Below are 15851 nucleotides of genomic sequence, written 5' to 3' on the forward strand. Positions count from 1 at the left end.
TCGCCCTCGAGTCACACTGCCTCTGCTGCTGGACACAAGTCCTGTTTAAAAGATTTGACAAGGATGGTTTCCCAAAGGTGCTAGTGTCACTAAGCCATCAAAGAAAGCAATCCTAGAGAGAGACCATGGATATACAGAATCATAGAATATGCTGCGCTATTCCACATGGATTCAGAGGGAAGTTATCTTAAATTAAAACTCTGTTCAGTGATAATAAACAAGTGTTTATTAAAAAATAAAACATCTTCAAAATACTTTCACACACATATATACACATAGAGACACTATTGCTTTAGTATTTTTGACTTATAATTTTAGAAATCAGCTGGTTTAAATTACAGAAATCACATATCAGCAAAGTTCCACTTCAGCAGTAACATTTACATCATTATATTTGATGTAAGTTTGAAGACAATTGAAATAGTAAAGGAGGCTTCAAGAGAAACTAAATTACTTTTAAAATATACATTCTATTATGAGGAAATAAAAATAATTTCAGAAGATTAAAAATGAATGTGTTATAGATTGAACAGTATTGGAGAAAAAACTTGACAAAGGAAACAGACTGTCATATGTTCTTTGGGTTACCTCAAATAATTATTAGTCACTGCTCTGACTCCAGACATAATCCAAACTAATACCTTGATTACTTGAAACAAGTTAATTTAATGTTGCAGAAGTGCCAATTGCTCATTTATTTTGTTGTTCTTGATTTCAATGGGATTCTCAAGAGAAAGGAATGTGGGGTTGAATCACTCACTGAATGCTGATAAAAATGTAACATTTTAGACTAGTTTAAGAAAAAGAAAGTAAGAATTCTATCGCATGCTTCTATTGGAAGGTCTCCTTTTGCCTGTGCATTATGTACTAGAGGTGCTCAGGAACTCCATTCTGAAGCCGATGGCAAGAGCCCAAGCAAGCCTGCAAGTACAGCCAGTGACAAGTGTTTGCATATTTGTGGTGTGCCATGAGAATCCTTCACCGGATTGTTACATCTCCAAAAGAACTTACTTCAGTGTAGCATGTGCTAAGGTGATTAGCCAATAAAAGGAAAAGTAAGGAAGTCCTTTCTGAAAAGGAAAGTAGTATTAAAATAGCTTTATAAAAAACCTCAGATGAATTTTTGATTGAGATCCAGTGCAGAAAATCTCACAGACTGTCAGGCTGAGGCTGATGCTGATGGGATAGGTGGGAAAGAATTCACTGCACCGGCTGCAAAAACTCTGATGTGAATACAGCTTCTGCATAGTCCTCACAAACATCCTGCAGCTCCGCTGCCACGTCACACAGGGCTTCTTCGGTCAGCTGCTCTGCAAGACTGAGGGAGAGAGAGGGCAAAAAAAAAGAGAAGGTTCAGAAAGTCAGCTTTCAAATTCCAGTCTTTCACTTCCAAACCACAAAGACAGTTCATATACCTCTCAGCAATCTGCCATGGATCGAAACTGCCCACAACCTCATGGGAAATAAGCTTTAAATGATGCTTGTATCTGCTGTTATAATCCAAGATGCTCTGGAGCACATTGCTTGGCACAGAGAGAGACACAGAATATGCTTTCTGTAAAGAATTCAGAAGTGAGGGCTGCAGAATGTCATTTCCAGTCTGCAATTTCTCCTCTGCTTCTTTATTTTCATCAATATCACTGAAAATATAAAATAATCATCAAGACAGAGCTAAAATTTTAAGTCTCTTTTTGAAGAGTCAGTGTAATGAAAACACTATAATGAAGTCACATAGGTCTTATGCACCACAATTTAATGTAGGGCCAAGTATTCCACTTACGTGCTGTCAAAAGGTTTCTCAAATAAAATGTCTGTTTCCAGCTCTCCATGTCTGATTAATTTGGTTATCTGAACTGGATGAGGAGGTGTAAGTTTTTCAGCTGTTGATGCCATTTGTAGTTCTAGAAGGAAGAAAATACAATTTTAAATTGGTTTTTGAAAGAGAAAAACTACATCTACTGCAGGTTAAGTCTTCACAAAGACTTTTGTTTCTTTTAAGGGGAAGTCCTCCAGGTAAGTAAAGTATTTAAAATTAGAAAAAAAACATAAATACAGCTCAGTGTATTAAAGCTGAGCATTTTAGAAATACTACCTTTAGTATAAATCATTTGTGCTGCCAGTGGGTACTTCTAGCAGAGAGACAAAAAATACCACTGTAAAAATAGCACAGTCTGTCAAATTCAGTGGTAAATCCAACACATGGAAAAAGACTCTATAAAGATTTGGGGTAAATCTTCACCAGTCTTACTGGGAGATTTTCCAACTTGTGGTTAACAATACAGTTTCAGTAAAGTTGCATGTGATCCAATGGAAAATCAATGTAGCTTCACTGTGCTACTCAATCAAATCACAGGATAAAGAAAAGGAGTAAAGTACTGATTTTAGAACTACATCTTAGAAACTGTCCTCTGAAAGAAGCACCTATGGTAAAAAATGTGTCCAAGGGGTGCTATTTGATCACACATAATCCAGTTACCTTGATTTCAAAACACCTGAATTTAAACCTATTCCCAGATTACAGGGAAACCAAGTTGTATTAAAAAAGACAATTACCCATTTTGTCTTCCTGGGCCCAGAACTGGGAGTCACTGTAGACAATCTGAGTAACTCTCCTGCGGACAGCCTCCTGGTACATCTGCACACACACACAGAACACACAAATCAGTCAGTCAGTCAGTCAGTCAGTCAGTCAGTCAGTCAGTCAGTCAGCCATGGACCTGGCAGCTCAGCTGTACTGATTATCACTAACAGCAAAGCAAGTCAGGATTCCCCTTGGGCTAAGCAGGCTTACTTTAGCCAGTAACACAAGAAAGAAAAGGGGTGGGAGATTGAAAACACAGACATTTGTCTTGTTCAAAATGTCATTCTCAAATACAAGACTACTTGCCAGTCCCATGGGAACTCCTCCCTTTTCAGACCAACAGCCCTTAGCCAAACAACTGAAGAGCCCTCGAGCTGCTCCTGCCTCACCAACAGTGAATGCAAGTGTGTGCTCCAGTGCCTCAGGGACAAGGACACTGCAACTTCACACTTCCAACTGATGAACAGATCTCTAGGAGTAAATGGCACTAAACTGTGTAGTTCTAAGTCATAATAAATTTCAGAGAACAGGAAGGTCAAAATGGAACTCAAACCAGACACTATGAAAAAATAGATGGAAGAAAACTTTTTAAGAAAGCAATATATGAGAAAACGCAAGTCAAGTAAACGATAACCTTAAGAATACTTATATATATATATATAATATTTAAATATTTATATAGGCACAGATAACCATGTATTTGTCTGATTTCTCTATGTTGCCCTGTGAAATACTTTGGATTGCCAGAGCATATTTCCTCAAGATGGTCATACTGCTAGAATACTGAGATTCCATAGTACACAAAAGGGAAAAATTCAAATTAATATTAATATACTTTCCATTCTGCTAGACAATCAACATAATCACCATACTGATTCACCCATTCACACACAAAGATTTAAGGCGCAAAGTCTTGAGATGGCATGCAAACTCAGGTCTGCCAACTTTACAGCAACACATTAATCAAATATTCTGCTTCTGTTCTTACACTGTGTCTTCTGGAAACACAAACTCCATCCAGGTCTTTGATTTCGGACACTGATTTAGTCAGACATTGTTTCATTTAAGAATGTAGATACTTAAAGCTATTATAATTTATGGATAGTAAATAAGAAATTGACACTAATGAGACTGAGCAAGACAGAGAATCTTACTTCAATTTCTTCCATTCTTTGCAACATTGACTCCAGGCTATGAGTGTCAGCCACAGGTAGGGCCTCGGCCTGGAGTCTCTCATGCTGATCCATGCTCCACAGTTCCTGAGCAGTATCTTCCAAAAGATCATCCAATAGCTTCTCACTCAGAATATCTGCATTTGTTGCAACCTGCTACTTAAAAAAAACAAATCCCAAAAACAAATGTTACAGAAAACAAAAAGAAGTAAACCCAATACAAGAAAGAAAGAAAAAAACCCAAACCAAAAGTGATTTGCATTAAGTTGAGAATGAACTGTTTGTTGCCCCTTTATAAATGTTTGACAGCTCTCAAGGCATCATTCACCCAGCAGCATAAGCTTGCTTGTACTACCTGTGTCCTGTCAAATGGAGGCTCTGACCACTCCCGTACCTCCTTCTCAGCTTTGTCTGCACACCGGGCTGGAGAAACAGTGTGTGACCTGCACAAAGAAGAACACAGGACAATGCCATTCTGAAACCTGGTATACCAACAATAATTTAAAACACCAAACTACATAAATGTATTTTTACATTTACTCCCACTGTTGGGAGTGGGGAGAAGCTCATATCAGATCTGACACCTCTTATGAGATTTTTCAAAGAAAGTCATTACCTCAACTTCTGTATTTTTTCCATTTCTCCTCTGCGAAGATCAGTTAGAACCTTCACTCCTCTTGAATTTTTTGCTTCAAGCCTTGCTAGTCTTTAAAAATATCACAGTAGCATAGAGAGTTACAAAATGTACATTCTAACAACTGAAGAATGAAAGAGTGTAATTTCCAGTATTAGTTTGGAAGAGTTACAAGAAACTTCAGAGAGAAAATTAATAGACTTTAAAACCATATAATCCAGAAAATTCTGTTGAGAATGAGGGATCTTGAATCATGTTTCTGCTGTAACAGGAACTACATGCTTATCCACAAATACTGTCCAGAGAAATCAGCTTTTCATCTTACCATGTACACTGCGTAGTATGGATACAGCACCTGGATCTCCTGGCTTCAAATGCCACAAACACCAGTCCCAAACCAACCTAAATATGGAGACCCCTGTCTAACAGTATGTTGAACAGAGTTTAGAGTAAACAAATCTGCACTTTATTATTGTCTGGGACAAATATATGTATTTTGTCCTTCTGAAACAGCGAGATAATATTTACCTTCTTAATGCAGTGCTGGGAATACCCACTCCTCCTCCTGTGTTTTGTCACTGCCCTGCCTTGCACAGTTTGCTCTTGACTCCCAGGCAGCTACTGAGACAAAAGACTAAAGCCCTGGCTCTTCTCAGGCTTCAGGGAATGGGGCTGCTCTGGGCCAAAAGGGAAAGGAGAGGAGCTAGGTGACAGCAAGCTGTGCTGTGCCACTGGACTGAAGCCTGGCCAACTCTGTCCTAGTCACTAGCACAGATCCAGAAGCATTTCCCCTGGGAAGCAGGGCAAAGGTGGGTGCCAGGGGACTGCAAACATACCGCTTAGGTGAAACAGACCGAGGTGGAGGCTTTGAAGGCACGGAAGGCATTTTGCTCTCCTTAACAGGTCGTTTGTTCTCTTTTAGTTGGAAAGCTACAGTTGGCTCTTGAAATCGGGCATGCTTTTCTGGAGGGTGTGCCCGTCTTGGTTTTAAAGATTTCAGCATTCCCTTAAAATTAACACGACCGCATTAAAAAGACCTGTTCCAGTTGTTGAATTTTTAAAGTATTTGGCATTCTGCTTCAGACTTTATCTTGAAATCATGCCTGCTGGCTTTGCTGCGGTTGATGTATTTGAAGGGTTTACAAATGCTTTAAAGGGAAGTATAGCTGTGCCTGAGCAGAACATATGCTTAATCCTGCAACTATTATTTTTGCAAACAGTTCTAACTTTTCCAGTGTTTCTCTTCATGAGGAAAAAACTTACTTTTGATTTTTCAGAATTACACTGTATTTTAACTATTTATAAATCCAAATAGAAGATTTCCAAGGTAACATTGTATTCAGCCACAAAACTATAATATTCTCACACCTGTTACAAGGTCACTTGGGCTCGTCCCCTCTATATCAATTATTGAAATGCTTAACCTTCCTGCTCATGATCCTCACTGATCCACAGAGATAGGAAGCAGTAAAAGTTACATAAGCATATGCCTACGTTACTGTGTCAGATTTGATTTTCCTAGTTAAATTGATACTCTGAGGAAGGAATAAAAGAAAAATACACTTCTTAGCAAAATATAGCCCTAGTCTTTTAAGAATTGTTTTCTTTCCTCTATGGAGCTTCTTTCCGGTTGCGAGGACTTAGCAGAAACCAGAACTTTTATAGTGAAGTTTTATCATTTCTGTTATCAATTAAGCCTGAGTGACTTATATTCTCCTACTAACATTAGCCCAACATTACTGCTGAGTGCATTTTTTGTGATAGAGGATGACCATAGGAGAAAGATACTTCAGCTTAAATTTCAAATTGAAAAAAAACCCCTTAATTTCAAACATTAAACTAGTTTCAGTAAGCATTTTCCTTACCAATTCTGTTGCTGTTTCTAGTTGTAGAGTGCATTTCCAAGGAACAGTAAACACTGTTTTTGAAAAACATTTGCTAAAATAGTCATAACCACTAGCAATAGCAAGCAGATGACATAATTTATCCCTCTATGTCTCCTGGCTCAGAATAACAGTATTGTGAGGAAGTGCAAAGCTTTGACAGTGTCTTATATTATACAACAAATCCCAGAACACAAGTAGAGGACAGCATGAATGATTTATCACTTCCATACCTGTGGTTTTGCAGGCAATAACACACCTTTCTTCTTCAAGGCAGCACTTTCAAGGACAGACTCTTTTTTTACAGCTCTAGCTCTCATCAGTACATCTGTGCTTCCTTGCAAAGTGGCATTTCTCTCTGAAGTAGGCAGGCCACTTTCTTCTTGGTATTTATTGTGTAATGTACGAGCATAACTGTTTGCCTGTTGAACTGCTGAAATATTTGCAATATGTCAGTGTTTATCTATACTAAACATATGAACTGTTAACTGTAAGTTGAAAGGGGCAAGAATTGTCTTTTTTTCTACATTTGATACCTCTGTTATGCTAGGTATACCTTATAATGAATTTTTAAGCTCTACCATAATTTAAAAAAAAATCAAAGACAAAATGAAAAATTACAGCCTTGTATTTCCTGACAAGTATCAAAGAAGTTGTCTTTCTCACATTGTTTTGATGAACAGAAAGGTTTGGGGTTTGTGTGCATATACGTATTTATACGTACAGAGATTATTTGAAAATATGCATATATGTGCAAGTCATGGGAAAGTCTTTTGGTAGCAATTGCTTTATGAAGTCTAGGTGGTGATAACAAAGCATCCTCTTTTAGGCAGCAAGACACATGGAAACCACTACATGTTTATATACTGTTTCTCTGGACTGCCAGAATTCAACACACAGAATTCCTGCTACCTGGGGGTAGTAGGGAATACTTAGTATTATAGTACAAACCAGCCTGAGGTACGAGAAAGTCACCACAAAGAAGGAAAACAGTTAATATAGTTTATATGATAATGTAAGAACGTACAGTGGCTTTCATGAGATGCTAAAACACTTCAGGTATATTTATCTCACAACACCTTGAGAAAGAATAAAACTCCTTTCATACCCAAAGCAAAAGGATTATATAGAAAGCCAATTCCAAACAGTTGCACTGCAAGATAGTGGTTAAAACCCCCAAGTCTTCAGCTTAATCATAAGTTCATGTGTCTCTACGTACAAAAGTGTAACTATTGTGCAAAAGATATTAACAGTAATGAACTGGCCAGGATAAAACGGCCACTTCTCCCAGAAGTAGAGAAATTGTACCAACCAAGGGAATTCTGAGCCAAAGACACTATAACAATAACTTTTCACTGAAACAGTTAAACTACAGCCTGGTACTACCAACTTCTGACCAACAATACCATACTAAAAAATTGCACTGCAGATGGCAAGTTAAGAGATAAAAATGTATTTAGTTATTCAAAATACAAACCAGTCAAAAGAGTCCTGACACATGGAGGTTTTCTAGACTCTTGTCCATCCTGTCTTTTTAAGGTGAGACGTTTGTTTTCTCCTTTTGGAGACAGAAAGTGCTTTCTGTCTGGAAATGTCTCAGTGTTACTTGGAGATTTGGCCTGAGAAGCTGAAATGCATTTCTTCACTGTTTTTGGTGTTTCTTTGCTTTCCAGCAGTGAATTCAGATCCTGCACCAAATATTTAGAGTTTTAATTACTCTCTCAGTAAATCTGATGTAATGAAAAGCAAATTCATTCTAAGCAGTTGGAGCTTTTTTGGTCTGGTTTTGTTTTGGGTTTTTTTTCAGACAATAACTTCCAGGTTTTTTCAGACTGATAGCTTATTCATGTAAAAGCTTTTTCACATTATTTATTTCAGTCTTCCTGACAAGGCTTACATTTTTGTATTTACAACTGACTCCAGCAAACCATTTGCTTACAGAATGCTCAAAAAGAATTGAACACAAGGGATACAGACCAACAAAAACTTCACAGTCACATGGCTATGGTAACACTTCTTCCAATGCTATGTCCAAATTTAAACAACTACCTCCTTTTCTATTCCCAGGCAGTTAGCACTCTTACTGTTCTCATAAGCAGGTCATAACACTAAAATTAAAAACACAGCTCTTACAGTTTTAACAGTATTTTAAGGAAAGTATCTTATGGCTCTGGTATTGCTTTTTTAAATTTATACAGCAGGCAACATGAATCAGAACTTTTCTGAGATACTAATGACATGTATAAGTCATCAGATATCAGTAAAAAAGATATTTGAAGGGCACAGAGCCAAGTAACTCTTGTAGCCACAGCTTTATCTTCTGCCTGGACAACTTTGCACGCAACACCGTATGAGATGCTCAGGCGCTCACCACTGATGCTGATGACTAAAGCATGCATCCAGAGTAATAGAACACTTAATGCACACTTATGTATAAAATGAATTCTCTCTGTCCTGAAAATGACTAATGAATTAGAAACTGATGCTTTGTTACAATTATCACTACCAGTCCTCATTCTACCAGGACAGCCAAGAAAGCTAGGAACAGCATCAACAAGACCAGCAGTAGGTAGCTTCTGTGTTTAGTATGCACATCTCTTTCAGACCAGCATTACTTAGGAACATTAGAAGTACATTTTTACATTAGAAAATAAGGCCTTTAAAAAATAAAAACAAACCCAATAATATATTCTGCCATTTCATTAACACAATCTCATATTTCACTACCTCTTCCCCACCTTAGCAAAAACAAATGTTTTTTTCCTACCTCAACTTGCAGCAAAATGTCTATGATAGCTTCAGAAATGGAAGAATCCCCTTCTAGTTTGGCGGAGCAGAGAGACAGCTGACGAATGAGACTGCCCAGTTCCTTGTAATGGGCAGGAATCTGTTCATCTGTTTGATCTGTAAACTGATTGGCAAATGCCTGCAAGGTTCGTACAGCTCCTCTGTGTGCTGCTGCCAATCTGGATACTGCTTGAGACTGAAAAAATGAAAAATAAATAAATGCTTTAATACCTATAGTTTCTATGGATACTTATACTACTGGAAGAATTGTTGCCGAAATGTCGTGCAGAAACACTCAGGCTTGGAATAATTTTAATTGATATTAATCCACTTGTGAGACAAAACAAACCAGCATTGAAGTAATTTACTCCAGATTCCTCACAAGAGTACTCCTACTAACATCATGCTGGCCTCAGGTAAAACAGCCTGGGTATATCAGGTCATGATGTTTCTACTACCTGTGCCAACAAAGAACTGTAGCCATTTACAGTTGGCTGGAGTCTAATGTGCAACAATTGCACAAACAAGAATATTCTCAAACCTCCTTGTTTTGTTACAGAAGAAAATGCAGGTGACTGAAAAAGCACAAGAGAACAACAGGGCAACATTGGCAAGACTGTTGGCATGATCTCAGCCATCCCCCTGAAAGCTGCTGGGCAGAGAAGAAAATCAGAAAGAAGGCTGGTAAGACTGAGCATCATCAACCAGAAGTCTACAAAAAGCAGTCAAGAGTAGAACACATTGTTAATTCCTTGCAAAAACAAATTGGTATGAAGAAGGAATTAGAAGCCACATAAATGCAGAAGACCAACCACCTTCCTCTCATTTACTGCAGATGAGACCTGAGGAGAGGCAGCAAAGGCAGTATCAGGCCAAGTAAGCCATATTTCTTGGAGAATGAGATGAAATATGTAAGATACAAAGGAAATCTCTTTTCTGGAAAAGGCTTAGCTGCACCCTAGACAATCAAACTCAATTAACCAGAAAACTCTGTCAATAAGTCACAGCCTGAGGATAATTACATCTTACCTTTTTAGTATGTTTGATTGTATGAGGACTCAGTTTCTCTAAATCGCCCTGAATTTCTTTTACCTGTTTATCAAGAAAGAAGTCAGAGAGGAGCAAGTCAATCAGAATTAGTTCCATTCTATAAATGAACAATAGATCTTCACTGTAGCATCTGAGACTTTCCAGCAGTGATGCTCACCTCTCTGTCCAGCCACGAGGGAAATCAGTCGCACCATTCAGATCTAAACTAGAATGCCATGGAACTTCAGACTCCCTCTTGTTTTAGTTTGTTTCTGACAAATTCATCACAGCAAACTAAGCCCCTGTGCATCCCAGTCAAAATCATGGTTCCTACCTGTTGCTGGAGCACATACAACATCCGAGCTGACCGTGCAGCTTGTTGCTGTCTCCTAGTGCAAAGCCGCTGCTCATTTTCAGGATCTAGAAGTTCTTTATCTCTCCCTAAAAAGCATAGAATATAAAGTTTTATACCTTAATTTAACCTGTGAAAATGCCAATTAAGTCATGACAACAGACATAATTTAGTAATAAGCCTTTTCCACGCCGAACCAAGCCACATATTTGTGGTGGTTCCTTTAACAGTAATGCAAGTTAGTTATTGTAAACTCTACATTCTGTTTCTATTTAGAATTTCGCTAAACGGTCTAATACAATATAGCTCATTAGTTATTTAAAAATTCATGCCTATGATTAGTTTTATGACAAAGTCGCAGATAAAGCACTCAAAATTAGGAATGGTTAAACCTCCTGCTAGTTATTACAAAAGAACCAACTGCGTAAGCTGGCTAGCTATTCTTTTATTTACTTTTCCAAAAAATAGATGGTTCTCAAAAGTCCAGACATAAATACAAATTCTAATCCAATCCAAAAAGTGAGGGGAAAAAAAATCAACAAACTAGTGTACATTTATATAATATAATTACTCTTCAGTCTTACACCTTTTTTAATAAAATCTTCAATTTTCTGGACATAGCTCCTCAATTCTTTCTGCAGACGCTGAACTTCTTGCATATTTTGATGTTCTTTTTTATTTAAATTTGGCTTGTGGTTTGGTCCTGTGTCCCAGGTGGGAGGAGAGTCCAGAACAGCTGGTATTGGCTTTCCTTCCTTAACTAGGCAGAGATGAATGTTCGTGTCAGAGCTGGCAGGCTCCCCTCGGGAAGGCTGGGCGAGCCTCTGCTGACATGTCAAGTGAGTCTGAGACTTTGGGGTATTTTTATTTTCTCGACTTGCAAATACTTCAGTCTTCTGTGGTTGTGATTTCTGGGTTGACAACGGTGTACTGACGACATCTCCAAATACCTGCCGTTTTACTTGTTCTTCGAGACGTCTTTGTTTGATGTCCCTTTTTGCCAGATGAACGGCCAATTTAAGTCTCTCTTCAGATACCACTGAGAACATCCCAGAGCTTCTCAGGCTGAGGTCCTCACTTCCAATGAGATTTCTCTGATCACTGGATGCCTTCAGTTTTTCTATTATAATTGGACGGGGGTGAGAGAATCTGAGAGCCAAGTTCTCTGGAACTGCAGGAACATTTCTATTAAACTGGAGCTGTTCAAAGTGTAAAAAAAACCCTGGTGTTATACAGAATGCTATACACAGTCAATGCAACTCTGTCATGATGGCACTGTTTTGGATTTATGATGAACACTGCTAACAGCACACCAGTGTTTTCATTCTTGCTAGGCAGTGCTCACAGAGGTCAAGGCCTTTTCTGCTCTTCACCTGCTCACCACTGAGTAGCCTGGGGGCGGGCAAGAAGCTAGAGAGGAAACAACTGGATGGCTGATCCCAACTGACAAAAGGGATATTCCACACCCTGTAGCATCACGCTCAGCAGTAAAAGCTGCAGGGAAGAAGAAGAAAGGGGAGACTGGGGACAGCATTTGTCCCCCTAAGTCACTGTTATATGTACTGAAGTCATGGAAATGGCTGAATTCCTGCCTGCTGATGGGATGTAGAGAATGAATTCCTTATTTTGCCTTATATTCCTTAGTTTTGATTGTGCACACAAACAGGAAAGCATTTGCTTTCCCTGTTAACCTGCCTTTATCACAACCCATAACTTTTCATATTTTTCGCCTTCCAGTTCTCTTCCCCATCCCACCTGGGAGAGGGTGAGAAAGTGCTCGGCTGCCTACTGGGATTGAACCACAACAGAAAATTAAGAATAATTACACATAGTTTGCGATCTCTAGCCTTGGTACAGAACGGTGTTAAGATAATGTGTGACAGCACGAGGAAAGCTAGTATGACACTCCCCGCGGGGCTGTCTCATGAAGTGGGTCAGACTCATATTTCTGTTACAATCACAAAGAAAACCAATTTAGCATCACTACAGACGGTAAATGGCACCTGTGTTTGTAAAGCTTTAGCTTCATTCCTGTATCGCTGGCCGGTGAATGGAAACGCATCATCAGACACCGCTGTCTTGCTTGGCACCATCTCATCAGCTCGAGAGCAAATCCCGCTATTATCCCTTGCTTGCGATCACAGCTGTGAATGCGAAAACAATAAACCGTTATTTCAGACTGGCAAAAGCCATCCCGGGTCTGATGTGACTTACAAAGGGAGAGCCAGCCCGAGGAGCCGTGAACAGATTGGGGCGGCCTCTCCGCAACCGCTCAGGGCCCGCGGCTGCTCCCGCCCCCGGCCCTCACGGCGTGCCGGGCAACACCGGCACGGCGGGCCCCGGGCGCTGCCGCCAGGGACGGACGGACGGACGGACGGACGGAGGGAGGGAAGGAGGGAGGGAAGGAGGAGGTCGGGCGGGCCAGGCCGCCCGGGACGCACCAGGCGCCGTTCGAACCCGGTCCCGCCGCCGCAGGAGCCGCAGAGGCCGCCGGGAGCGCGCGGAGCTACGGCGGCCGCGCGGGCTGGGCCGGGCGGAGCCTGTGCCGCTGCCGCCATGGGCTGGGAGGAGAGGCAGGTCCGCGGGTACTCCGAGTTCGTGCGAACGGCGCAGAGCTACCACGGCCGGCCCATCTTCGCGCTCTTCTGCGGCGATAAGGACGCCGAGGGCAGGAGCTGGTGTCCCGACTGCGTGACGGGTGAGGCGCGTGGGGGGAGCGCCCTGCCTGCGGCATGGGCCGTGTCGGTCCTGAGGAAGCCGGAGAGGTCTCGGGTGCCTTTCCGGAAAATGCTGGGCGGGCACGGCAGCCCCAGAGCCGGTGCCGGGCTCCAGGCGCAGTTTCCCCTGGTGAACCGAACAGGCCGAGCGGGCTGGGACCCGCAGCTGCCGCGCTCCCCCTTGGGTTGCGCACATCGGACGGCACGGGCTGTTGGCGAAGGCTGCTGCACGACCCGGCGGACAAACGGACCTGAGCCCTGCGGGTGTTTCACCTATGCTGCACGTGTCGAGGCGCAGCGGTGCCTTCCCCGACGGTGTCCAGCGGCAGCATTTCCTTCTGAGAAATCACCGCACTGAACTGCTGGGCTTTACGTGTCTGGGCAGGTGTGAGGGTGCCTTCTAGAACCGTCACCCTGCAGAAGGGTGCTGTGCTGGGCTACCACACCCAGGACAGGACAGAACGAGTGTTTCTCTTCGTGTTACAGAAGAAATTGGCTTTTACTCCAACACAAGTCTAGTCAGCGTTCAAGCATGTAATAAACTCTGAAAAACTTGTGCATAGCCAGGTGATCTCTAACTAAAGCAGACAAAACAGCCTTGCTGGTCCAAGTTAATCCATGTGATTCTGTAGCACAAGTATTTAGTATTAACAGATTTTAAAAATTATTTTCTAGCTGAGCCAATTGTGAGGAAGGAACTTCATAACCTGCCTGATGAGTCAGTTTTCATCTACTGTCTAGTTGGAGATAGAGCCTAGTAAGTACCTTTAAATGCTGACAAATGGGATGACTTTGTTCTGTTGGTGGACTGGCGGTTAACCTGTTGAAAAAACTGAGCCATCCTTTTCTGTAAAGAGTCAATAATTTTTGAAGTCCTCACTATCTCTGACATAATCTATCTGCATGCTTGTTTTGAGAAGGACATTGGGAAGGTGTGAGGCAAAGGCCTTTGAATAATTTTGAAGCTATTTTAACTTCAAAATGCCCCTCTACAAGCTGCACTTAACACCTTCTTTCTGAACAGCTGGAAGGATCCCAACAATGAATTCAGGAGGAATCTGAAACTGACAGGAGTGCCTACACTACTTAAATATGGGACAGTAAGTGATTTGTTTTATGTTCTGAATCTACAGGCATTGAGATGGGGACCTGGCAGGAATTTAGGGCTGTAAATGAATTAGTCACTTGTATTCTCTTGAGAACCCTCTCTTGTTTAAGGAGACCAGAGCATCCTAAACAGCTCTTCTGCTCCCAGTTCCTCAAGAGAGAACCATTCTGCTTATTGTGTAATGTCTATAATAAACATGCAGTAAAGGAATATGTGCACTTGGCTCATTGTGCTAGAGGGGCTGAGAAACTAATTAGCTACATATTGTTACTGTTCCCAAGTTGCAGCGCCTCAACTTTTGACAATTCCGAACACTGAGCAACAGGAGTGAAACAAGTTCGGAGCACTTCGCTCAGACTGCAGCTCAAGTTATAACTTGTACATGTTAGTTAAATTAGCAGTTACTTTCTTAGAAATGCCTCTTCCAAGGCCAGAAAACCCTCAGGAATGTTTTAGTTGTAGTTACCTTTCTTGTTCCACCCCCACTACCTCACTCCCCAGGACAAAGTTGCTGGATGTGGCTAATGTTAGTATGTACAAATAGCTCTCAGCTAGAACAGGTTTTTTAATTATGAACTTTTTTATTTCAGCCCCAGAAGCTGGTTGAAGAAGAATGTTTTAAATCAGAGCTTGTGCGTATGTTGTTTACTGAAGACTGAAAGCCTCACTAGTCAATCATTGATGAAGGTGGTAGTCTTAATTACTGCACTGTCCTTTCAAGGAATCATGGACCTTTTTTAAAATTTTAATGATTAATTACTTTGGACTAGTTAAGATATAATGTCCTGAAATTCTGGGTCCAAACCTTACACTAAAATCTTATAAGAAAAACTGTATCTTTCATGTCCAAATAAACTTGAATTTGTGAACAAACTCTTTTCAAAGGAGCTGAACTTATGTTAGAAACTCAGATTAGCCTGCACTTACTGAAATGTAACTGCAAGTTACATTTACAGTGAGTAAGGAGGAAGGGGAGAAACAGAAAGACCTCGTTCCTAAGCCTGACCACATAATTACTGTAACTGTTAAGATAAATTTTCAATGCCCAAGATGTTTAATGGCTTATCTGTTCAGTCCAAGTGTGATAATGTGATGGCTGGCAGCTGTAGTGTCACTGATCACAATGGTTAACAGTGGGAGTACCTGCTCCTACAAGGACAGGAACTACAACATGAATGCACCAGAAATACAGTCTGAAAATATGAAAATTAAAACCCTGGCAGCTGCCAAGAGCTATGTTCTTAGACTTAAAAAAACTATACAGGAATAAATGGCAAATGCTTCTCCAATACTCTAAGCAATGGCACCTTTCCCCACACACCCTGTTCTTGTTACATGGAGCGTAAAGACACTCGAGAGCAGCCACTGCTGCACAGGCAGAGGCCAAGATTCAAGGAAGCTGAGTTTAATAGAATAGAGACAGCTACAGCTTGTTTCTTTCTCTATCCTGCAGAGTTTACCAGCACCTATCACTGCTCCGCTCCCCAGACCTCACCCTGTACACTTGATTTCTATCCGTACAACGTGCTGTAAGGAAAACAAACTTCCACCAACAACGATTGCCAGGGAAGCATACAAGTGACAAGTA

The 15851-nt window shown here is 40.9% G+C and overlaps 2 protein-coding genes across 4 annotated transcripts; one reads left to right on the forward strand and one right to left on the reverse strand.

Annotated features, from left to right (window-relative positions):
• Positions 1-290: 290 nt before the first annotated feature.
• KIAA0753 lies at positions 291-12923 on the reverse strand. Of its 3 annotated transcripts, none has more exons than XR_014616642.1 (16): positions 12880-12923; positions 12442-12582; positions 11025-11637; positions 10421-10527; positions 10087-10149; positions 9038-9253; positions 7748-7958; positions 6504-6703; positions 5224-5393; positions 4370-4459; positions 4109-4196; positions 3736-3909; positions 2554-2635; positions 1781-1901; positions 1416-1555; positions 291-1318 (listed from the first exon to the last, which is right to left on the reverse strand). XR_014616642.1 is itself a non-coding variant. In XM_084218839.1 (16 exons), the coding sequence occupies exons 2-16, from the start codon at positions 12529-12531 to the stop codon at positions 1201-1203; spliced, it is 2568 nt and encodes an 855-aa protein (XP_084074965.1). In that variant the 5' UTR covers positions 12532-12582; positions 12880-12923; the 3' UTR covers positions 291-1200. The 3 variants fall into 3 exon arrangements, 2 of the variants coding, with proteins under 2 accessions (XP_084074965.1, XP_084074966.1); XM_084218839.1 differs by having other exon boundaries at positions 1416-1640; XM_084218840.1 differs by lacking the exon at positions 291-1318 and having other exon boundaries at positions 1348-1555.
• Positions 12924-12926: 3 nt separating this feature from the next.
• TXNDC17 (thioredoxin domain containing 17) lies at positions 12927-15130 on the forward strand. The gene is made up of 4 exons (XM_084218841.1): positions 12927-13136; positions 13831-13912; positions 14180-14255; positions 14854-15130. Exons 1-4 carry the CDS (start codon positions 12995-12997, stop codon positions 14920-14922), a joined length of 369 nt encoding a protein of 122 aa, XP_084074967.1. The 5' UTR covers positions 12927-12994; the 3' UTR covers positions 14923-15130.
• The last annotated feature ends 721 nt before the right edge of the window (positions 15131-15851 follow it).

Source organism: Fringilla coelebs (genome assembly GCF_963513975.1).
Source record: "Fringilla coelebs genome assembly, chromosome: 20".
NCBI classification, from domain to species: domain Eukaryota; kingdom Metazoa; phylum Chordata; class Aves; order Passeriformes; family Fringillidae; genus Fringilla; species Fringilla coelebs.

Excerpts from the sequence above, each read along its gene's own strand:
- TXNDC17 (XM_084218841.1), top strand. The coding sequence starts at position 12,995 with ATGGGCTGGGAGGAGAGGCAGGTCCGCGGGTACTCCGAGTTCGTGCGA. Across the intron at positions 13,137-13,830 it reads GTGTCCCGACTGCGTGACGG|CTGAGCCAATTGTGAGGAAG; the intron begins GTGAGGCGCGTG and ends ATTATTTTCTAG. Across the intron at positions 13,913-14,179 it reads CTAGTTGGAGATAGAGCCTA|CTGGAAGGATCCCAACAATG; the intron begins GTAAGTACCTTT and ends CTTTCTGAACAG.
- KIAA0753 (XM_084218839.1), bottom strand. The coding sequence starts at position 12,531 with ATGGTGCCAAGCAAGACAGCGGTGTCTGATGATGCGTTTCCATTCACC. Across the intron at positions 10,150-10,420 it reads TGTATGTGCTCCAGCAACAG|GTAAAAGAAATTCAGGGCGA; the intron begins GTAGGAACCATG and ends CTTGATAAACAG. Across the intron at positions 9,254-10,086 it reads CAATCAAACATACTAAAAAG|TCTCAAGCAGTATCCAGATT; the intron begins GTAAGATGTAAT and ends TCATTTTTTCAG.